Below are 22,372 nucleotides of genomic sequence, written 5' to 3'. Positions count from 1 at the left end.
TGCACTACTTTTTTAGTAGTTTTCTTCGTCATGTCTGTCAAGGTAGCGCATACTTGAATCTTTAGGGATAAAAGCAAGATAATACAAATCCAAGTTTCTTTTGAATGGAAAGGGTATGTATTAGTCAATCAAAAACTTTACAAATATTCCTAGTTCTAAGTGTGTGCTTAGTGAGTACATTCAGAGAATGAGCATTACAAATTGAAGTCCCCCAAGAAGAGGAAGGGTCAACTTCTTTATAGAAGAATGTACAAGAAGTTTTGTTTGCCTTGCTTCTAAAAGAGGATGTATAATCCATTCTAATACACCTAAGCTGCACCATTTTATATGATGATTGAATTGGTAAACGCATCACTTCATCAACGTCAAAATATATATGATAGAACTATGAAAGAGAATAATAGATTATGATGCACAAGGAGAACAGATTTGGAAAAAAGAGAAATATATTTCCTAAATTTATTATACTACTTCCGGTCTTTAATATAAAAGTTAGTTAATTTAAATAAATTAAGAAAGTTTGTTGAGTTAGGTGTTATCATTCCTAAAATATCATTACTAATAATGTATTAGTTAAAACTATCATTTAATTAAACATTTAACATGTGCATCCACTACAAAATTACTTTAAAAAATTGTTAAATATAAGAAAAGTGAATTCAGGTTTTATATTTAAAACAAAATTGAAAGTTAAATTAACTCTTATATTAAAGAGCGAAGGTAGTATTTGAAATCTGTTTTCCTTTTCTCTTCCTATTCTTGATTTTTCAATGATAAGTACGGAGGTAGCAAAGCCAATTATTGACACGACTCGATAGACTAGAAACTATGAGCAAAGATGGAGAGAGAACATCATTTAGTTCCCAAACTCTAGTAAAACCAAAATATTCATCACACCAAAGTTTCAGAATACTTTTGTGCGAAATCTAGCAAATCCGAAATCCCCACTGACCATACTCTTATCTTATGCAGCGCCAGCACAAAATCAAAATTTTCGAAACCCAGAAGAAAGAACAAAGTTGAGTCTGATACCAAACTTTGAATTTAAGCACGCAATCAATTGAACTAGCACAGTAGTTTTGTTTAGTAACGAGTCGCATTCTGAACAGATCCGGCTATTACAGAAGTTCTGAACCAGCACAGGAGAAACCTACCAAAGGAATTTCCAGACACAGTTCCAAGCATAAGACACAGGCTGGTGCAACTCATAATCTTATTTTTAATATCAAACCTTATAAACAAGTTGTAAAAACATTCCAATCATACATCAAAACAAACACCATTTAGCATCTCGACACACTTTCAATCCTCTACCAATTATAGCAACCCATCAAATGTAAGGTAATTTTCCCCTTCCTTGACCTCCCTTGCTGGAGCAACTGGGGTTGATGAACACAACGAGATGTCAAGCATCATTTCACAGATCAAGACAGTACAGGAGTCGGTGAAGGAGTAAAGATGCCTCCCGAGAATTGACCGATCATTGTGAATACATAGTACTCTGGGATTGCAGCATTTGCACGAGTGGCCACAATATATCCAATCTGTGCACATTTCTGTTGTTTTGGCCCTGTGACAGGTTAACTGTTATGAATATTTGCAAGTGCACAGTTCAACCCAGGTTGCGACAGATAATTAAAATAATAAGGTATTATCCATTCAAATTATGATAACTCCAATCAGAACAGTTGACAACTCGGTCTCTAATCGGAACAGTGTTGGCTTCAGACCTTTTAAGGCATAAAGTAAAGTATGCAACACCATGAGACAGATTCACATGCGATGCTGTTAGCTCAAAATAGTACGCATACTGGAGCAACTCAAGTAAATGATCGCAACAAGATTTGGACTCGAATTACATGTAAAAAGGTGGATTACAATTGAATCGAGTTGGGAAATAGGATAGGCTTCAGGCAAACAGATGGCCCAAAAAAGAAGGAATAGAAATGAGAAGGACGCATTAGATGCATTGAACAGTAGAATAAGATGTAAATACGGGTTGCCAAACTTCTAGTCTAAATAGATTTAACTTTTGATAATTATTAAAACTTGTAGACTATCAGTCACCATAACACCAAAACATGTAGATAAAATTTTCATTAGAACTACAGGAACACATTGCCTGCAATGCTGTGTTATTTTTTTCAACCCTCTGAAAAAGAAAACGGAGCAGCAAGTTTGCATTTACTAACGAGAGAAAAAATCTTGCTAATTATTTTATTCCTACCTCAACCACAAAGCATATCCATGTCTTCTCACCATGAGCTTCTGTTGCACCCGTCAAAATTGTCAGACCCAAGCTTCTTATGGCTTCTGCTATCTCAAGAAAATGTGTGCACTCCTCACACAGCATCTGCAGCATGGAACACAATAAGAATGAAAGAAATAAATAGATAAAAGATTCAGCAGAGGCCCAAGAAAATATCTTCAAATTCAAAGAACCTCCCCCAAAATCAATCAAAACTGTAATCCTCAACTTTCACACACCTCAATGAGCATCTGCCCATTCTTGTTAAGATTCTCCACTAATATTGAATGAACTTTCAGATGGCCCCCTACTTCCATTGCCCAACTTGAACCCTGTTCATAGCCAGACGAGCCAAGAACATCTGCTTCCATGTGATGCACCTGCAAAACCACAGTACAATATTATAATTGCGAACATTTTCCTAGTGCATATAACAGCCGGTAAACCTGTTAGTTCATCAGGTTAATTACAATAAAGGCCTTAATGCTCAGACATGACTTATCTTGCTCAGAGATTAGTTAACACAAGAGAGAAAGGTAGACCATTGAAATCCCATTAAACCTTACCTTTGTCTTGGAGTCTGTAAATTTGTTTAACTTATCAGCATGCTTGGTTATGCTCTGCAAAAAGAGCATGTGCTTTATTGTGCGCTCCAGCAGCGAATCAATACTGCACTGTTGTGAGTTATCACAAAATTGTTAGCCAAATGAAATCAGAAAATCAGATGTGATTAGTAGAGGCAGAACTAATAAGCATGGATTACTGGGACATACCTTTGCTCCACTTGGCACTAGATCTCTCAATTCCTTAATACGATCTTGAATCAGTTGTCTATCCCTTGGCCTTGGCCTACAAGACTCCCCTGGCCTAGCCCTCTTCTTGTTCTTGGCAGGTTCAGAAGACCTTTCAAACCGTTCACTACATGAACTAGGACATGCAGAAGAAAAACCTTTGGGCGAAACTACACCACAGATTCCAGATGAACTCAAACAGGGCTGTTTCTCCTCCCTGATAAGAGAGGATTGATCTATAGAATAACATTCTGAATTAATTGTGCGGGTGGTTTGAATAGAAGCTTCAGGATTTCTTCCAGACGCTACGCCAGACTGCACTGATGTGCAAAATGACAAGTCACTATTTGCATCATTATTACTGTGGTGAACATTGGCCACTACTGCCTCCAAAAGATGTCCTTGACGAGATTCAGAAGTCAACTGGCTACAGCTAATCTCATCTGGCATCTTTGCAGTTTTAACATCTTGATTCACCCATGCGCCCAAATCACAATATTTACTCCGTTTCAGAAAAGCTGGTCCAAGTGCTTCATGCAGCTCACAGCCAGCAGGGAACTTTAACATTGTGAATGGGACATCCTTGTAAGAAGGATCAGTCTCCAACTCTGACTTTAATGTGCCCTTTTGGAAATTTGCATCAGAAGGTCTAACAACACTGAAAACGCCTTGTGGGTTAGGCTCCATGTAAGGTACCTTGTCACTTCCATAAACAACAGCATCAACAAAATCTGCAGGGATGCCGGCAGAATGAGCTCCAATCTTTCCTGATGGACATATTAAATCTTGGAACCTGTTATCATTTGAAACAGAATTGAGGGCCAAGGATGACATATCTTTTTCTGATTCCACCCTCATGTCTTTGCAGCCACTACTGCCCACTTCACACTCTCTCTTGTTTAGAGATCTCATCTCCAAGGACTTCTGATCCTCCAGATCCACCAAATTTGACACTGGATGATTCAAGAGGTAACTTTCGTCGAGGTTAAACTCAGACCCTCCATGCTCGGCCATATCAACAGCAATTTCCTGAGTAACACAGGAAGGTGAAAAGTTCTTTTCAGAACATGGGAAGGACATCAAATTATTCGGCGTCTCACTCCTGATTTTCTCCACAGCCTGCAAGCAAGCAGGTAAAATTATCAAGAGAAAACTATTTCATCATTACATGTGGCTGAAAGGAAGATATTTAAACACTCTGATAATTCTCAATGTATTTGAATTTGAATTAATAATGGCATTAACCAATTGCTACATCAGTCTTGGCACATGCCTGTGACCACAAGCCCATCCCCACTGACATTAGCACATTGATGTAGTACAAATACACACAGAATTGGAGATAGAAAGTTACCAGAGGCGAGACATTCTTCGTACTACTTTGTATTTGATCTAGAGAATGACCAATTGTATAATGCTGAGCAGCCAGAAAAAGATTTCTGATATGAGTTACAAACTCTGTATCTTCTATCACCTGCTATCAGGGATGGCAGAAGCAGAGCATACTATTAAAATTTTCAATTAAAATGAACCTCCAGATAAAACATTCAATGTATATATAAAACTACAAAAGAAACTTTACATCCAACAAAATCAAAGACCAGTGCATGAGAAGAGAGAAATATGTAATTGTAAAATAAGAAAGCTAAAGATCCAATAGAATTTCTAACAAAAATCATCAACATAAAAATATTTGAGATAGTTATCATCTTGAACCTCATCAGCAGGGATAAAGAGTTTAAGCAAAGCAAATAATAAAAGAACTTTGCCTTACATTATTTAATGAGCCAAGTTGAACAACTCCAAGTGGAACTACAGCTACAACAACAATGGTCTACAAGGAAAGAAAAGAAATTTGATGATAAAAAAATCTTTATACACAACCAAGTTAGTCAAGCAATTCAGCCCAGAAAACCATTTTTGAAACATGATCAGTAATTTTCAAACACATCGTACAACAAAAGTCTAGATACTAACTCGTATCATCCTTCTTTTTTTAATCATGTGACGACTGTTTGATTATATGTGACATAGAAAAGTTCAACTCTATTTCCTTTTAATTTTACGAAAATAAATCTGACCAAACAAAAGTCTCATTCAGCATCTATTCAACAGCTAAAATTCAATTAAAAAATATATATACAGAGAAAAATATTGGTAACATGCATCATACTTGGCAAATCAAAATATTTGAAATGTCAACAACACAAGTCTGGATCAATAAAGAAGACCTCTATGCTGAACAATGAAACAAGAGACCATAGCTGAAAGTACATAACTTTGCAAATACTATACGCCAAATAGAACCTAAGGATTCAAAAAAATTTTGGTTGAATCCAGTGAAATAGTAACAACAAGCCAGCGTCCTGCTATTGCTTGCATGACCATTTATGGTTTTGAGTCAACAAACATATCAATAACAATTTTCTGATCTCTTGTTGAAAATTAAAAGTTCATCATTCTTATCATGTAAATCTTCTCTACAAAAATCCCTAACAAGTCAGTGTTAACAGGCCATGAACATCGCAGCTTGCTCCGTCGAGTTCCATGCAATGCATGGGGCTAAGATCTAGTTATTTCTATTTCTTGGTAAATATGGAGTGTTCTCTCTTGCAGCAGACATGGCTTCTAGTTAATTGATGATATGTTGACTTACCTTGATTCCGATAGAAAACTGGGATTGCCAGTCCTCAACAAACTGAAAATAAACCAGGGAGAGGGAGGATAATAAATCAGTTTAATAATGATAAAAATATTAATGTGGGGCCTTCAAATCTTACTAGGTGGGGTGAATATAATAGCAAAACTTTAAAAAAGAACCCTCACCTCATATAATGAGCCAGGACCTGCAACTTGATTACCTGCACAGATCCACCGATGCTTTCCAGTAACAGCTACCTGTCCAACAATACTGTAAAACAAAGGATAAATACAGTATGAGATGTATAATTATTTAGTAAAATAATCTTAGTTCATCTGCTGTCATAAATTTGAATTGTAGGCATTTCCCATTATGACCAGCAAAAGTTTCAACGTTCACAGAGACTGAATCAGAGGTTACAAACGAGTAACAGTAAACAGTTTAAAGAAAATTTTTATGGGATAATCAAAGATTTACAGCTTCAGGTAAGACCTTCATAAAGGCTAAAATTAAATTTAAATAGCATCATACATGTTGGGTTAGTCATACCCTTCCCCTAAAGTATATACACGATATGACATCTTCACCACAGCTAACCCTAGAGGGTCGTGTGAGAATTGACCACCATCAACCTGTTCCAAGGCCTTCTGGCTGGGCTTATTCTCTGAAGAGTCATGTTCATCAGGACTGTCATAGTAACCATCCTCCCACGTTAAGATCCTGCAAGCAAGTACCACGCTCAACAAGTGATTCAAGGGAATGCATCATAAACTATTTCCTTAGACAATAAATCAGTTGCCAATTGTTACGAGAAAAAATTATATTGCCATCTGAGTTAAAAGTAAACAACAAATACCAATAACAAATATAAACCTTACACCATTGCATGCGCTATAATAAAAGTAACATAGAGCCCCCGTACTAGACAGAGGATCGCAATTCATCAAACATGTTATTGCCACAAGGATTTTAGATAATCAAGATCTTTAAAGTTAAAAACCAAGATAAGCATTATATGCTTGAATTGCCTAAATAATTATACACATCAAGCATGATAAATAGATTTCAATACTTCGAAGTCAAATTTCCTAGCAGATATGCAAAAACTACGAAAGTACTCTAAGTAATTCACATTCAAAAAGAGGGTAAACTTGTATAGTCACCAAGAAATAGATGCAATATATAAGCTGTAGAACAAGGAAATGTAAAATTAGACATACATGCGAGCATGATGTTTGAGTTTCCAAAAGATGGCGTACTTCCAATCAGAGTTGAAACAGAGGCTTCTGAGTACTTGCTGCAAGTTGGTACCCATCTTACTAAAATTTCACCACCCAGACACTAGAAATTGGCCGTTCAGTAACACCCCAGAAAAAAACACCAAAACACTAATTACCCACAATCACCGTGACCTAGCTTCCCCTGTAGGATCCTCTTCCAGCTTGTTTTCTTCTTAACCCTGCTCGCCGTTTTAATGGCGGTCCAACTGTTGGCAATAGCAAAAGATCCGTACCCATCACTCGCACACCACGTGCGAATTCCAGTACAAGTCCCACTACCCAAAGCTTCGAACTCTGTATCAGGAGCTTCGAAGAATTCACAGACGCGGAAAGAGAAGTAAACCCGCTATACTAAGAAACACAGCAACAGTATCCTTAAGCACACAAAAAATGCAATTATCCATTGGATGCGTACGGACGCTCCTTAATTCTTCAAGTAACAAGAGCAGAAAGTTAAGGTTGTCGAAACAGATTCTAGCTTATATCCGAAGACATGGGTTGACCGCAGAGTTGGAGAGCTGCCAGTGCCGAATGAACCTCTCAAGGAAGTTGATAATGAAAGAAGCTTAACTCAAGGCAATGAAAATTGAACGAATAAAATTGAGCTACATTTGTCGAAAAAGAAAAGCTCAGCTTTTTCCCAGTTGGCTTTATCAGAGAGGGAAGCCGTTGCTAAACTTCCAGACCCTCCTCTTTCTCACTTTGCTGCGTAGAGGAAGAGAATGTCAATGGTGGAAAATAGTACTGCAGGGAATATGGTTACAATAGAATAGAAGGATGATGTAATATAGGAGCGCACTCTGTTTCCTTCTAGCTTTTGGTAGGGAAGTGGACAGCGTTGATCCTTGCAATGATGAGCAAAATAGCGTAGCCGACCTTGATAAAGCTTCTTCCTTTCCCAATTACCCCCTATTATCATATCCTACGCATTGTGCGCACTCTAGCTCCAAGGGCAGATGTTGGGCATGAGCCCGAGGACTAATGAGGGATTAGTGACTAATTTGAGCTTATATTTAACATCAACAAGCCCATGGAGCTAAAATCAAGGGGAAAAGAAATGAAATTATCCAATCAGGGTCCGAGGAGATCTAATCATGAATTGTAATTCTAAGTTTACTTTAAATATATATACCTCTCGTCTTTAATATAAGAACTAGTTTGATATTCAGTTTAATCCTAAATATAAAATCTCAATTCATTTTGTTTTTATATTTATCTATTTTTTTTAAATAATTTTTGTAGTAATTGCACATGTTAAAAGTTCCATCAAATAATAATTATAGCTAATACACATATTATTAGTAATGGTATTTTAAGAAAAATAACACATATTTACTATAAATAACTAACTTAACAAAAATTTTTAATCTACTTAAATTAGTTAACTAACTCTTATATTAAAGGTCAGAATTGGTATCACTTACCATTATTAAAAAAAATTATAGTAATTGTGTTTAGACTTAAGTTTTGGTTTTAGGCCCGTCAATTTGATACACTCAACCTTGTAAAAAGTAGCTACACGAGGGACATACTCATAAGCTTTAACTTTAAATGTTTTTATAAGAGTTTTTCTTTTAAAAAATAACTTGGATATTTCGTAGGCTCTAAATGAGTTTTATTGAGCTAAGAGGCTAAGACACAGCTCATGAAGACCATTTGAAATAAAACTTCAATTTGTTTTTTACGTTTGAGTTTGAACAAAAAAAAGTCAAACACGGTTGACTTTATGCTCATTTTTACTGATATTTTTTAAAACGTTCAACATTATTTAAACAATAATTTTAAAAATTTACCGGCGTTAAAAATAATTTTACACATATTAATATAAAATATGAATTAGCTATATTATTTATAGCTAATAGGAAGCTACTTCCACTAATAAATTAAATGTTGGTTGAGGTGACTAATGGTCATAGTTTCATATGTACGGTTTAGAAAAAGTGTCAGATACGGGGTGAAGGGGTTTTGTCGCACATGTAATAAAAAAAATACATTTAACTTTAATTAAAACTAAAATAGGTCTTATATATTTATATAAAATCCTGAATTATCTTCCCCTACCTCACAGTTTAAACTAACCTTTTCTTTTAACTTAAGGTAAAATATAATTATTATAAATACACACTTTATGGGTGGTATCATTTGATGGCCAACAGCATGATTCCCTGACTGAGGAAACGATCCTTATCTCCTCAATTTTCAATCTTCCTTTTGAAACCCTGCCGAGCTACCCAACTTCTTCCTCTCTTAACCTCCTTTTCTCAGCCATCATCTTATTTCCCTAAAGTTGTGACAAACTCCACCCTCTCATTGCATTATATCTTCTTCCTAAATTCACCTTCCTGATCTCTCTCTTTCTTGTTGAGCGGCGGCCATGCCGTATGATCATGCACCGATTTCTTTGGGCCACCTTTCATTCACTCACTCATTCATTCATTCATTCATTCATTCTTGCTTCATTTGGAACAAATCAAGCATGTTTGCTTCCCCACTATCACTATGTTTGTGTCATATTTAGCTATTTCATGTAGGCCACCTTCACATTCTGTAAATTCCCTTGCCCCACAGGCCCACACTAACTCAGCATCATTCCAGGAATCCCCATTATTTGTTTCTAACACTATGAGCTTGTCATTGATTTCGAATCATTTTATCTCCTTTTTCTATTGCCATCCTTGTTTGATCCGTCTGTGAGAGTAATTATATAGGGGTCTATATAGGTTGGATTTAGTCATTTATTACCCCATAAGGGACAAGAATACAAACTATGGTTAAAAAGTGACATGATCGCTTTGTTCTATTACACCAACTGTGCCTACTTTGATCGTTAAAAGACCCATTTTGTCGGAAGTGGTTAAATACAGTGCCTTTAACTTGTTCCTTAGCAGTATTATTAAGAGGCACAATCTTGCGTCTTTGTTTTCCTGCTTTGCATCGATAGGATCACATATCTCTCCAGCTTTCCTCAATTATCGATCATATATAGTGATGACCCATCATGTGTGTGTGTGTGTGTATGAACAGCTTCATTCGAAACTTGACTGCCAGAAGTCAAGTGGGTCTCTAGTTTTATTGCCTGAAATGTGTTACTTAGCTTGGTCAAAACCCACAAACAGAATAATTGTACAGGCCAATAAAATATGGGGTGGAAATGCAGAAATTTGATGATTACTATTATTCTTTCATGTTGGAAAAGGTAAAAAGGAAGAAAAACTTTGGACGGTTCGCATGTTTTTGCAATTAATTTAAGTCTAGGGTTATCAAAGCTTACGAGAATGATATAGCCATTGGACAAAGTCAACTAGGCTATGCATGAAGGTGCCGCGCTGCGAGTTAGTGATTCTAATGATAGGCTTTCTGGATAAAGACCAGTGAAAAGGACCATGAGTATCATAAATCATAAATGCAAAGTGACGAAGAACAATCATTTCTCTCTCCTTTTTCTGTCAAGTTTTAATTTTTCACCCACAAAATTCTGCTAACTTTCTTATTCCGTGAATAACGTCTTATATTCCTACGAGGGGTGAGTTTGTTCCGTATGAAATGACAATGTAAACAGGAAGAAAAATGCTGTTTCTTTAAGGATTTGATTTTGCATTTAGATCCCAAATGGAAACTTTAATTTTTATCATGTCCATGGTCTTTTCGTTTTCTCGCGCTGCTTTTCCTTTTTCTCATAGTATGATCAGATTAGGGGCCAAAATCAGATCTTACTAGAAATCTTTTCGCAACACTTCATCCCAAAAAGGTTACAGACCAAAAAAAAAAAATCTAGAAAAGGATGACTCAGTCTCCAAAGCTATGAGTACAAGTGTCTTCTCACAGCTTGCCTCCTTTCCCTTAGTCAAAATCGATGGGCGTGAAAATGGAACACTACCCACATAAAAATCCAATATATTTATAAACACATGAAGAATAATATATAAGTGAAATAAACTAGTGGCCACTAACTAGATAAACTATATCTTTTAGCTTTTAGCCATACGAGTTAAGAAAGTAGGGTTAACACACTTTACGAAAGATTTCCCTCTGATTAAACTTGCCCAGGAAATCCATCAGTTATCGTATTTGGTTTTGTTTCTTTCCCTGGACGCTCTTATCTCTAATCAAAACTGTGATAGCTTGATCAATGCAAGCACGAGGAATCCAATGATAAAATGCTTTAGGGCCAAAATCCTTTTGGTTGAAGTAATAATGTTTCCGTTCTTGAGCGTTAAAAGGGAAAGGAAAAGGAAAAGTCTTGTCCTCTTGCGGTTAGTAGAGTGTGGAGTTATAAACAATGTAAGGAATATCATAATTGGATTTGTAAAACGTTGTATTCTATTATTCAGCAACACTAATCATATTGTTTTAAGCTGTCACTTTCAGCAAAGGTACATTCGGGTAGAATAATGAAATTCCATATCCAACAGCATGAAATCTGAAATGATACTGTTCCAGGGAAAGTCAAGCATTATGGGTTTTAAAATCGATGAAACACTGTTCTAGAAAAGATATTCCTACCACCATGAAAGGTACAAGTCCTTTTTTTTAACCACAAGTAAGTTTTGCGAGATTAAGTGCTTAATCCAATAAGTAGCTCCAAAAGATAAGGTTGGTTTAGTGGATGTTGTCGTTTAGCCAGTATGGCTTCACCAGTTCAGTGTATAGTGAGACAGATGCTTTCTTCTTATCCTCTCACTTTCAAATTCTTGTAATTAAACCCATCTCCTTCCTCTATTTCCTCCACTGAAAATCTCACACCAATGATTATGAAAAGGGAATATCTTCCAAAATAAGATGGAAATCTGACCATATGGCAACAATTTTGATTGAAGGTAATTAATTCTGTCATCCCAAGCACTCGGTATAAAGTATAAATTAACGGTTGTTGAAGATTTGCAGTCAGCCACTAATCATATACGAGTATTCTAAAAGCAAGAAAGAAGCAAATCTATTGGATTACAAGTCATAAAATTACAAATAATTGTTCAAAGCATAAATAAGAGAGGACGATGGACACTGGTATATTATACACACACACACTTTGCATTAGCCTTTTTCTTGGGTGCTGGGATTCTTTAATTATACATATCCTTAAGCTGTAGCAAATTGACAAGGATATATCATCACCTTAAATTTGAATCTCACAATTAATGGTTGTCACTTTGTTGGTTGAGTGGGCCTGAACTGTAGTTAGTGACGAGGATATTCACCTGTTGTTTTGTCGTCAGACTAATCAACAATCTTTAGCTGTATGCAATCATGTGAATGAGAAATTGCTCGCCACTGCTCAGCAATCTTTGGCAAGCACTAGCCGCAAAGCCAGGATATGGAGCTTCTCACCAGTCATAATTTTAATTTATACCAGTTTTAAGAGTTGGGTCTCCGTATTTAAACATATAGAGAGATGATCTTAAAAATGAAAATTCCATGTGCAGTACTAGTAGCTGCCCAGAAACTCAGATATGTATGAAAGAGCTGTTGAGAATGCATATATGCCATCTGAACCTAGCATCTCTGATGAATGCTTCGAGCACACAGGTTCAATGCTATAGTGAAGTTTCCTGCAGATTTTTCTTTTTTCTTCTTTCTCATAAGAGTAATCATTGTGAGGGCTGAACCGTGGACATATTTTAAAGTAAGTTATAGTTGATGAATATAGATATATAGGACAATTGCTCATAGAACCCAAGTAAAAATATTAAGTGTAAATAGGTCTCTTAAATTTCCGTTATCACTTCGAAGTTCTAGAAGATAACCTAGGAATCACCTGAAAAAAAGTGTGAAATTACCTCCATAGGTTGACTAATCATTGACCATACCAGTGTTGGACTGTGGTAGTAGTCGTTAACCAACAAAAGTTGAAACAAATATATTTTATTGTGATAATAATTGAAATTTGGGACCTATTTATATTTAGTAGTTTTAGTTGGCGCCTATAAATAATTTTGGCCAAAAAGTTCCAGTTTTACCCACGGGTAAATCAAGTGTGAATTTGACACTTGCAAATTTATGTTGGCCCCACAAACTTTTAAGAGGCTTTCCTTTCCTGATATAGAGTATCATACTATCAAGATCCACTGAACTCAGACGCTTACACCTTATAAAGTAGAAACCACCAATAATTTTTTGATGCGTGTACTTGTTTATATTGGTGGGAATGGTTTTCTGAAGAGTACAAGAATAAGAGATGAAGAATAAAGTAGTGCATGATATCTTCAAAACGTGAGTGGTACTTTTCTTTAAGTTTAATTTGCTCCCACTTATTCCTATCTTATATTCATATATGAGTTTGACATTTACAAATTCATGTTGGCCCCGTAAACTTTTAAGAGGCCTTCCTTTCCTGATATAGAGTATCAGACTATCAGGATCCACTGAACTCAGACGCTTCAACTTGTAAAGTAGAAACCACCAATGGTTTTTTGATGCGTGTATTTGTTTATGTTGGAAGGAATGATTTTCTGAAGAGTACAAGAAGAAGAGATGAAGAAAAAAGTCGTGCATGATGTCTTCAAGATATAGGCAGTACTTTCCTTTAGACTTAATTCGCCCCCACCTATTTCTATCTTATAGGATGCAAGTTGGATTGACCAACAAATTTCTTTCAAGGTGTAATAAAGACCCTTGAATATAGATTGCACTTTTAAGATTCCAGGGAAGAGAACAATAACCTTTACAAAGTGATAATTTGACTCTATTTCTACACGCACTCAAAGATAAAGGTAATGAGTTTGATCTTTGTGTTTATATTGTGTTGTGTTATATCCAAATGAAGTGATGGTGAGGGGTTTATATAGACTATAAAATGATGCCTTGAAGAGTTGAAGAGATACCTTTTGAAATAATATCTTATTAAACAAAAGTCACAACCATATGTTGGTTCATGCCAGCATAATTTAAATAAATAAAATGTAATATGCAGGGTATTTTATTTTAGTATTGTAACTTCCTACATAACCCTTTATATAAATATATTAATTTATATGAAAACACAACCCCTCATATAAATATATTAATTTATATGGCAACACAATCCTTCAAATAAATTCATTAATTTAATAAATTTACATAAAGACATAACTTTTCAAAAACACATCTCTTCATTTTAAAAATATTTCAATAGTTTATGCTTATGCAAAGACATACTTGGCTTTCCAGAGAGCCTCATTTTTCATTTCTCCATTAATAAGGTCTGAGACTCCTCCCTTGTTGACATCAATTACAGTTTTAACTGAAAATGGGAAATATCAGGCGCCATCAAGGAACATGATATCTTAAACCAAAACATGGTGAACTAAAAAATCGGTAACTTTATAATCATTTAGATGTGTAGAAATTGACTCTAACAGACAAATTTAAAGTTGTGGCTTTCGGGTGCAAGGTAACGCGGCTTTACATAACGGGCTCCAATATTGAAACTTGAAAGCGGGCAACCATCCTCGCTCGAACCTAAAGTCGAGTTATCTTTTGGGCCTTAAAGTCCAAGTTGACTGGGCTTTGGCCCAAAGTTTCGTCTACGCTGGAATCAGCATAAGGCCCAAAGTGTATGCACTAAGTGTTGTTTAGTTTTTTCTGATTTCTTGTCGCCAAGTCACCTCTTTGGTCGCCTGTAAATAGAAAGTAGAAACTACCTTCTGGGCCATAAAGGAATCCTGCAGCTTCATCTTGTAGAAATCTGTCAGACAATGAGAATAGCATTGATTTGTGGACAAACATTATTCTCTCATGGCCCTTTGCTCTGGTCTCTGGCATCTTGGGAAAAAGGTTTTTGATTGTGAGGTTAAATTGCGCAAAAATTCCTAATAATTTCATTTGAACAGCAATTACTTTATTGGGCTTCTTTTTTATTTTATTTATGGGCTTTGCAGATTAGACTAATTGACCATCTACAGCTGGGTATTGCTATTTTTTTTTCAAAGTATAGTTTAATTAAATTAAATTAAAGTAGATGCCAAATGGACAATTGGTGGTGATGGAGCCTGGAGGGAATCATTCCATTCTCATTTGGGACGTGAAATAAAGCCCCCATGATATATTTCTTGAAATGGAAAGAAAATATAATTAATTGTGGGCCGTGTACAGTAGGGAGAACCAAAGGAACATGGGTCAGAGAATAAATTCCATTGCATTTTATGCAAGCACTACACTAGAAGGGGTCCAGAGTTAAAAGAAGGACCAAGTAGCTGTTTTTAAAAAAAAAAATAAAGTACCTCCGATTCTAAATATATGCAACAGTTAATTAAAAGATTGATTTCTATTTTATCTTTTATATTTATTTTTTAAAACTAATTTATCTAACTTACACATGAACATTTTAAATAATTCATGTCAGATTTGATGTAGTTAACTAATTTATTTATCCAAACTTGTTAAATAACTTTTACATTAAAGATGAGAGGAGTATATCTAACACGGACAAAACAAAGCATTCAAAGGCTTTAATTTGCTGATGAGATCATGGGGTCAAGAACATCAAGTCTTATTTTTCTTTCTTTTTTTGGCCGACAAGCGTCCTATATATACGATATCTTGCTTTTTCAACTGTATATCTTGACTTCCTCTGCTTATCTGCATGCTATTTGGTAAGGAAACAACCAATCACAGTTCGAAAGAAAAGTGTGATGGAGATTAATAAAGTCTGTCTCTTGGCTTTTTTTCATTTCTATACGAAGATATTGTGGTGCTTGTAATGTAAATATGCATGATCATCAGCTTTGCGCGGTTTCTACGTACTAATGTTAGATCATTGTACAAAACTAAGGGTATCCCTCCTTATTGGCAGGAATAAGGAATTAATATATCCCTCAAGAGTATGGAGGGCAAACCCTTCATCAGGATTTTTCATTGTTTTATTCCATAATGCATTATGTTAATGTCCATTTTGACCTTGACAACGCTCCACTAATATTAGCGTGGGTGGATACGTGTCCTATAAAGTCTCACAGCAGCGATCCCACCTCCTGGCATGTCACTAGGCATGCCAGTGATAAAGCTGATACATGCAAGGAGGTTTTTCTCTTTTAATTCCTAAAAAATACTTCTTCTTTTTCTTTTTTTTTAATAATCATTCAATCTAACGGTAGTTACATTGCATGGAACTAATAAGGTAAGAATATCAAAGTGTGACAGTAAAATCTTAAAGGGGTCCTATTATCAAATCTGATGCTAGTTATGTAATCCGTTTTTAACTATGGAATACTGTAACTTCTTCCTTTATATTCTTAGTTCCTTAACAAGATTTGTAAAAAATTAAGATTCTTGGGGGCTAATTTTTCCTATAGGTTCTGTTACCTTGCAAAGAATAAAACTCCCTCAGCTGCGTCTAGCCGTATTTTTGTATGTCAAGAATTTTCTATTATTATATTAAAAAATATATTCTTAGAACAGCTAATACTTAATTGAGAATGCCATCAAAATATTAGGATTCCCTAATTACTTTTAATGGAATAAAATGTTCCATCTTTAGTGGAACATATAATCGACGTAGCCAATATCAGCCTTCTGAGTCATTTTTCCATTACCATGTTGATACATATTGCAGAGAGACCAGCAAGAATACTTTGAACGCAGAGATTTCATCTTTATTTACCTGCCTCAAGACTCTGCTGACAACTTCACAAATAAGCAGAGACGCATTAGTATTATAAGCTTATAGCTTCTCATCATTATAAAGAAATGTCTCACAGGGAGACTGCTTTCTATGTGATCTGTAGAAAATACAGGCCTCACCTTCTCATGGTTTTTGTTCAGGTGGCTGTCACACTTCTCTATCAGAAGATAGAGGCTTCCTTCAGCAAGGGAATGAATCTTCATGTTTTTGTAACTTACCGGCATGCTCTTGGTGGTATTGTAGTGCTTCCTTTTGCCTATTTTCTTGAAAGGTATATCCTATATACCCTCCTGAGCCTTTTATGGCCGAATATACATTTATATGCAGCCCCATTTCTTCAGATTTCCCAGTCAGAAAATTCAGATGATATCACAGAACATTTAGCAGTTTAAGAGCTGCAACTGTTATGAGCACTAGTGGAAATATTCATATTAACATGTTGAACATAAGATCTGTCATAAGATCTATTGTGCTCAATTATTTCCTGACATATAATCATCTTGGCAGAAAATCTAGGCCGAAGATGACGGTGGCAATGTTCATGGAGCTATTTTTGCTTTCCCTTTTAGGGTACAGTACTCAAGTTGAATTCTTGTATCTGTTTAAACCAAAATATAGTTTGATTGAATTCGACTGATATTTATCTTTCTGCATCTTCTTTACTATGGAATAGGGTTAGCCTCACCCTAAACATGTATTTCGCAAGCTTGAAGTATACCTCTCCTTCCTTTGTCACTTCAATGGTTAATACAATATCAGCTCTAACATTTATAATTGCAGTTGCACTCAGGTAAAGTACATGAAGTAAAATTACCATTTCGATTTTCATATTTCTTTCTGCTATAGAAGAAAGAGCTCCATTTTTCCTTTTTTTGTCTTTTTGGACGTAGGTTAGAGGCTGTTGATGTTAAGAACCCTCGTGGGGTAGCTAAGATCTTTGGAACCCTTCTATCATTGGCTGGGGCCTTGACTATGACTTTATATAAAGGGCACGCCATACCGAACTTAAAAGCTGCTCCAGTCCTAATCACAGCCCAATCTGCTCATCCTAACTGGATTAAGGGATCTATTTTGACTGTTGCAAGTTGCATATCATGGTCTGTCTTCTACATAATGCAGGTAAACTTGTCTATAATAAACTTAGATGGTACAAAATTTTCTTATACATTAGAATTAAAAAAATATATGAAAGGCTCATATCTAATGCTAAAAATTAGCATAGAAATGCCAAACATAAAACTTATGAACGGAAACCAATACATTAAACACAGAATTGAGCTGCAACAAAAGACTCGCTCCTGAAAGAACAAACATTCTCAGATTGAAAATTGATGTGTGAAAAGTATCATCATATAGATAGACATGGGAAATCTGTCTGTGTTGTAGGCATTTACAGTGAAGAAATATCCAGCACAGCTTTCGCTCACGGCATGGATAAATTGTATCGGTGCAGTACAATCAGCAGTCTTTGCTGTGATCGTTGAACACAAGCTCCATGCCTGGTTCATTACGTCCAGAATCGAACTCTATTGCATCTTATATGCTGTAAGTAAAGCTTTACTGCAAAAAATGCTGAAGTTATTGTAGGGTCTAAACTTTAATATGCAACAAACTTAAGTGTTATGGCATTAGCAGGGAATTATAAGTTGTGGCTTGAGTATTTTCGTTCAGTTATGGGCTACGGACCAAAAGGGACCTGTCTTCGTGACTATGTTCAATCTCCTTGGGACAGTCTTAGTGTCAGTCCTGGCGTACTTAGTTATGGGGGAACAGCTTCACATGGGCAGGTAATGTTCGCCCTTCTTTTCAAGCTTTTCAGGTAATGTCCATATGACCATACCCCTGCAGTTTCAGACTTATTTTGGATGTTTCAGTATACTGGGAGGAGTCATCGTCATCATCGGCCTTTACTTGCTTTTATGGGGAAAAGAAACTGATCAAGATTACAAATCACGACAACTATCAAGTTCAGCACATGAGCAAAACGAAAGCAGGACGCAGATAGCGACTTCAGGGCAGACAGAAAAGTTAAGCTCTGAACAAGGTAGCGTCGCGAAAGATGGGATCTTATGACTTGGAAGTCATGAATAGTGCGTACAAGTCTCGAGGGTTCTTGCAATGATGGCGAAATCACAATAGTATGTCGCCAATGTGCTAAAGAGTAAATAAAAAGGATATGATTCCATCCGCGAATTTCATGATATATACCCCAAAATAGCTGAGCCGGTCTATTGTGAATTTTTCTCATCTCGTCACTAATACCAAATAAATAAAACATTTACAAGCAATCCTAAACAAAAGGGTATTTGTACATCGCTTCTCTTAATAAAAGATGCGGTGCTACTCTGAAACACTGTCACATTCTAGCTCATTTTGCTTCTGCAAGCCGTGATCGTATGGTCTCAGGGTCCTGCAGTTTATTTATGCTGCCAAAAGGATGGATAGTTACGTCAAAACTAAGGAAAAGCGAAAGTACATTGTTGAGAGTTTAGAATAAAGAACATATGCAATCAATTCATTGCATGTCAATGCACTATGCTAAGATTCAATGGAAACTCACCAGAATAGCAGATCTCCACTAGAAGCCAACTTTTCAGATATCCATTCTGGAACTAGTTCTAGCAACAAATTCAACTGCTCTTCAACTTCTCCTAAGAATACAATGAGAAAGATTTAGCATAATGAAAATGACTGCGTATCTGACAATTGACTGCATCTAATTGTGTCTTACTCCGGTCAACAATATCACAATGGTTTGAGATTATCTTGCTTAGAAGCTCCTCTTTTGTGACAACAGAACGATTCAATGAATGAATCAAGAGATGAATCATGTTAAATAGCTTAGGGAGGCAGGCAATCATTTTTTTCCGTCTTTTTGCTTGTGAGATAGCCGGATTTCTTTCCTCCATTGCCACTCTCTCCTTTTCTTTAATCTGTGCAAGTTAAGGATAAACATAGGATCCCTTAATCAATAAACAGAAGAAAATAATCAACTCTTCCACGGTTGATGAGAACAACCAAGCAGACCTAATAGCGATCATCAGAAGGACAAAAACGAAAAAGGAAAAAGAAAGCCTATCATATATGTTAACCTCCAGACAAAGAAAAAGAGGTCATTTTTACATATCAATTGTTCAACTTTTGAATTATACAAGACTTTTAGTATAGCATGACCATTCTTTAGGAATTCTGCAAATCAGCCCAGGTAGAAATGTTAAAAACGAGACTCTTAAACTTTCTGCATGTAGCGATGTATAGTGAGGTTTGGGACATACCGATTGGAGGAGACCCTCCGGGAGAATATCATAAATATCGTCATCAATTGACAAGCCACCAGCATCATCAGCTTCATTCTCTGTCCTCCGATTTTTCACTGGCGTGTCAAAGTTCAATGACTTCTTCAAACTCGTTGGACGCCTAACTAACTTGTTTGGTGAGCTGCAAGGGCTATCATCGGGGCTCATGTAACATCTCTTAGGGGGAGGCAACGAAGGTGTATGAGTCATCAACCTAGAGGGAGTAGAAGCAACTTTATTTGGTGTGGCAGCTGAAGCACCAGATGATTTGAGATTAGCTGGAGAAGCACATATTGCCGGGCACATAGTAGCGTCTACACTTGATGAATTTTTCTTCATGCTTGATTCTGAAACTAGGACAGATTGAGGAGGCAATGAATCTGATGGTGACTTTTGTTGAACACCATCTGCTTCATCTTTTACAGATTTCTGAGAAAAGCGCCTTCTAAAAGAATGAGACATATGAGTGGCTACTGCTGGTTGTTGATGATGTGCTTCATTTGACATGTTAACAGGCATTGACAAGTTTTCTTCGCCCTTAGCAGGCTCTGAATTGATTACCATGGCATTATGTTGCATGCTCTCAGGTTCTGCAGCTCGACGAGGTGCAACTGCATCATTTGATGGCATCGTATCAAATGATGAGGAGGTAGTTCTCAATGTTTCTAAAGGACGATCTTGCTTACGGTGATTGAACGGCTCAGGCAGCATTTCTTCTGGAATCTCATCAACCTGGATGAAGAAGCATCGTTTAGGTCTTTATACACGCATTCGAAAAGGAGGGGTTGTTGAAAATGCAGTTGATCAATGGTGCAGTAGATTCAGTTAAGTTCCATAAATTTCATGCTTTCACTTAGATTCATTCATGTTCCACTAGTAATTGTCCAAAATAAGGGGTAAAGTATATGACAACTAATCTAAAGCAACTTGAGAACTTCCAGAATATATTAGAGCAGCGATCATGATGCCTAGCTAGTGAACAATAAGAAGCTATAAACGCACTTTCCATAAATAACTTTATCAATGGATATAAATTCAAAGAACTGATAGCAAAAGAAGTAAGTCGCACCTCAGGATGTGATTCATAAAAATCTCTTAACCGTGTGCGAAATAACTTTCGCAAGGACACATTTCCACCTTCAGAAAACAACTTTGAATCGGGATTTAATGTAAGATGGAGGTCTGGCTTCATACAACTTGTTCGTTCATCAAACCTGAGCACCTTCTTTATAGCAAGTGCCTCTGGAAAGATATATTTCAACTGGGCCAGATGACTATGCGTAAATCTCCTATAGAAGTTACAGCATAAAATCAATAAATGAGCCAACAGTGCATTGCTAGCATACAGAGGAGATCTCATTCTCCAAATCGACAATTCAGAAAAAGAAAAAGTAACAATGTGACACGCAAAATGAAGCAAGAGAGAGACACACCTATCAGTTAAACATTCAATTTTGGGGCAGATATTCGTGAAAGTTGTTGTAGAACCTTTCAAATGCAACAACCGTATCGAGCTATCCAAGCTGTCAAAGAACTGACCCAAAATTTCATACCTGCGGTTAAACCCCACAAGTTAGCGCGTGACAAGGACGAACACTCAACAACAGAACAAAATTCAGATTTACTAGCTAAAACACCAAGAACACATCCTACTTTTCCGGCATCTTGACGGGCTCATCTACAGATGCCTTGGATTTGCGGGGGGAGATTTCAGCGAAAGACGGTGCAATCTTCCTTCGGGCGGACTTGATCTGCCCCGTACGATCATGATTCTGCCGCTGGCCTTTCTGATCCTGGAGGCTTTCAGCGACTTTCCTGACTTCTCTAATAGAGAGCGCAACGCCGCGGTTTCTGGTACGGTGCGAGAGCTGTGAGGCCTTCTCTGGTGTTTTGGAGCTCAGTGAAATGGGATCTGGTGATTGGGATTTGGAGGCTGAGTGGCAGATATGGGGCTTCTTAGACTTGAAGGGCAACGACTTGGCCTCTGAGGAGCTCATCCTACGGGAAAACGATATTCCGGCGAGGGGGAATCTGAGATTTCTATCAGAAATGAAGATTGAGCAGTGACTGTGTTATATATTAGGGCTTCTTTTGGCGGGAAATCCAGGCTGCTCCTCTCGTGAATCGATGCCACGTGGAATTCCCGCCAAAATGACCCGTTAGTTCCCGCAAGTTCTTTTGGGGCAGTCGACCTCGAGATTCGATACATAGGCCCATCCAACGTTCTTTTGTTTTAGACTTTGAGGCCTCCTAGACGGTTTATTGCGCTGGAGATTGCGAGGCCTCTAAATGGGCCTGACAGCCCAATCAGTCATCTGACATCTGAGGCCGGATACGAGAAACAGATAAAAAACGAAAAAAAGGATCCACCCGTGTTACAGTTACAAATTAAAAAAGGATAAATACATCCTTCAATATATTATATAAATGCGTTTAAGTAAAATAAAAATATTGGTTAAATTAATTAATATAATATGTTTTTTTAAAGTATCTTTTTTAATTTTCTTTATCTCTCCCTCTC

The 22,372-nt window shown here is 36.6% G+C and overlaps 3 protein-coding genes across 7 annotated transcripts; 1 reads left to right on the top strand and 2 right to left on the bottom strand.

The window, feature by feature from the left end:
- Positions 1-1,011: 1,011 nt before the first annotated feature.
- Positions 1,012-7,890, bottom strand: LOC114717396 (transcription factor EMB1444). 3 transcript variants are annotated; one of them, XR_003737709.1, is made up of 12 exons: positions 6,901-7,890; positions 6,230-6,400; positions 5,866-5,950; positions 5,696-5,737; positions 4,814-4,873; positions 4,394-4,516; positions 3,022-4,158; positions 2,815-2,922; positions 2,488-2,628; positions 2,228-2,353; positions 1,315-1,570; positions 1,012-1,150 (listed from the first exon to the last, which is right to left on the bottom strand). XR_003737709.1 is itself a non-coding variant. In XM_028902524.1 (11 exons), exons 1-11 carry the CDS (start codon positions 6,993-6,995, stop codon positions 1,481-1,483), a joined length of 2,178 nt encoding a protein of 725 aa, XP_028758357.1. In that variant the 5' UTR covers positions 6,996-7,890; the 3' UTR covers positions 1,020-1,480. The 3 variants fall into 3 exon arrangements, 2 of the variants coding, with proteins under 2 accessions (XP_028758357.1, XP_028758358.1); XM_028902524.1 differs by having other exon boundaries at positions 1,020-1,570; XM_028902525.1 differs by having other exon boundaries at positions 1,020-1,570; positions 4,394-4,513.
- Positions 7,891-16,620: 8,730 nt separating this feature from the next.
- Positions 16,621-18,747, top strand: LOC114717386 (WAT1-related protein At3g18200-like). Of its 3 annotated transcripts, XM_028902508.1 has the most exons (8): positions 16,621-16,826; positions 17,063-17,125; positions 17,229-17,345; positions 17,446-17,674; positions 17,942-18,100; positions 18,191-18,342; positions 18,430-18,637; positions 18,704-18,747. In XM_028902508.1, the coding sequence occupies exons 1-7, from the start codon at positions 16,621-16,623 to the stop codon at positions 18,626-18,628; spliced, it is 1,125 nt and encodes a 374-aa protein (XP_028758341.1). In that variant the 3' UTR covers positions 18,629-18,637; positions 18,704-18,747. The 3 variants fall into 3 exon arrangements, with proteins under 3 accessions (XP_028758341.1, XP_028758340.1, XP_028758342.1); XM_028902507.1 differs by lacking the exon at positions 18,704-18,747 and having other exon boundaries at positions 18,430-18,652; XM_028902509.1 differs by lacking the exon at positions 18,704-18,747 and having other exon boundaries at positions 16,728-16,789; positions 18,430-18,652.
- On the bottom strand, positions 18,733-21,888 carry LOC114717384 (CDT1-like protein a, chloroplastic). Its single transcript, XM_028902506.1, has 7 exons — positions 21,505-21,888; positions 21,285-21,404; positions 20,921-21,140; positions 19,831-20,583; positions 19,287-19,488; positions 19,116-19,206; positions 18,733-18,981 (listed from the first exon to the last, which is right to left on the bottom strand). Exons 1-7 carry the CDS (start codon positions 21,846-21,848, stop codon positions 18,924-18,926), a joined length of 1,788 nt encoding a protein of 595 aa, XP_028758339.1. The 5' UTR covers positions 21,849-21,888; the 3' UTR covers positions 18,733-18,923.
- Positions 21,889-22,372: the final 484 nt, after the last annotated feature.

Source organism: Neltuma alba, unplaced genomic scaffold (genome assembly GCF_004799145.2).
Source record: "Neltuma alba isolate B1F8T4 unplaced genomic scaffold, ASM479914v2 tig00011735_pilon, whole genome shotgun sequence".
In the NCBI taxonomy this organism is placed as follows: Eukaryota; Viridiplantae; Streptophyta; class Magnoliopsida; order Fabales; family Fabaceae; genus Neltuma; species Neltuma alba.
Note: the sequence above shows the minus strand (reverse complement) of the source record. Positions and strands in the feature narration are given on the sequence as shown.

Coding starts and splice junctions, on each gene's coding strand:
- LOC114717386 (XM_028902508.1), top strand. CDS start 16,621: ATGTCTCACAGGGAGACTGCTTTCTATGTGATCTGTAGAAAATACAGG. Junction 17,346..17,445: donor ATAATTGCAGTTGCACTCAG/GTAAAGTACATG, acceptor TTTTGGACGTAG/GTTAGAGGCTGTTGATGTTA. Junction 18,101..18,190: donor TCTATTGCATCTTATATGCT/GTAAGTAAAGCT, acceptor TGGCATTAGCAG/GGAATTATAAGTTGTGGCTT.
- LOC114717384 (XM_028902506.1), bottom strand. CDS start 21,848: ATGAGCTCCTCAGAGGCCAAGTCGTTGCCCTTCAAGTCTAAGAAGCCC. Junction 21,405..21,504: donor CCCGTCAAGATGCCGGAAAA/GTAGGATGTGTT, acceptor GTTTAACCGCAG/GTATGAAATTTTGGGTCAGT. Junction 19,207..19,286: donor TTGTGATATTGTTGACCGGA/GTAAGACACAAT, acceptor TTGTATTCTTAG/GAGAAGTTGAAGAGCAGTTG.
- LOC114717396 (XM_028902524.1), bottom strand. CDS start 6,995: ATGGGTACCAACTTGCAGCAAGTACTCAGAAGCCTCTGTTTCAACTCT. Junction 5,951..6,229: donor GTATATACTTTAGGGGAAGG/GTATGACTAACC, acceptor TTTGTTTTACAG/TATTGTTGGACAGGTAGCTG. Junction 2,923..3,021: donor TAGTGCCAAGTGGAGCAAAG/GTATGTCCCAGT, acceptor AACTCACAACAG/TGCAGTATTGATTCGCTGCT.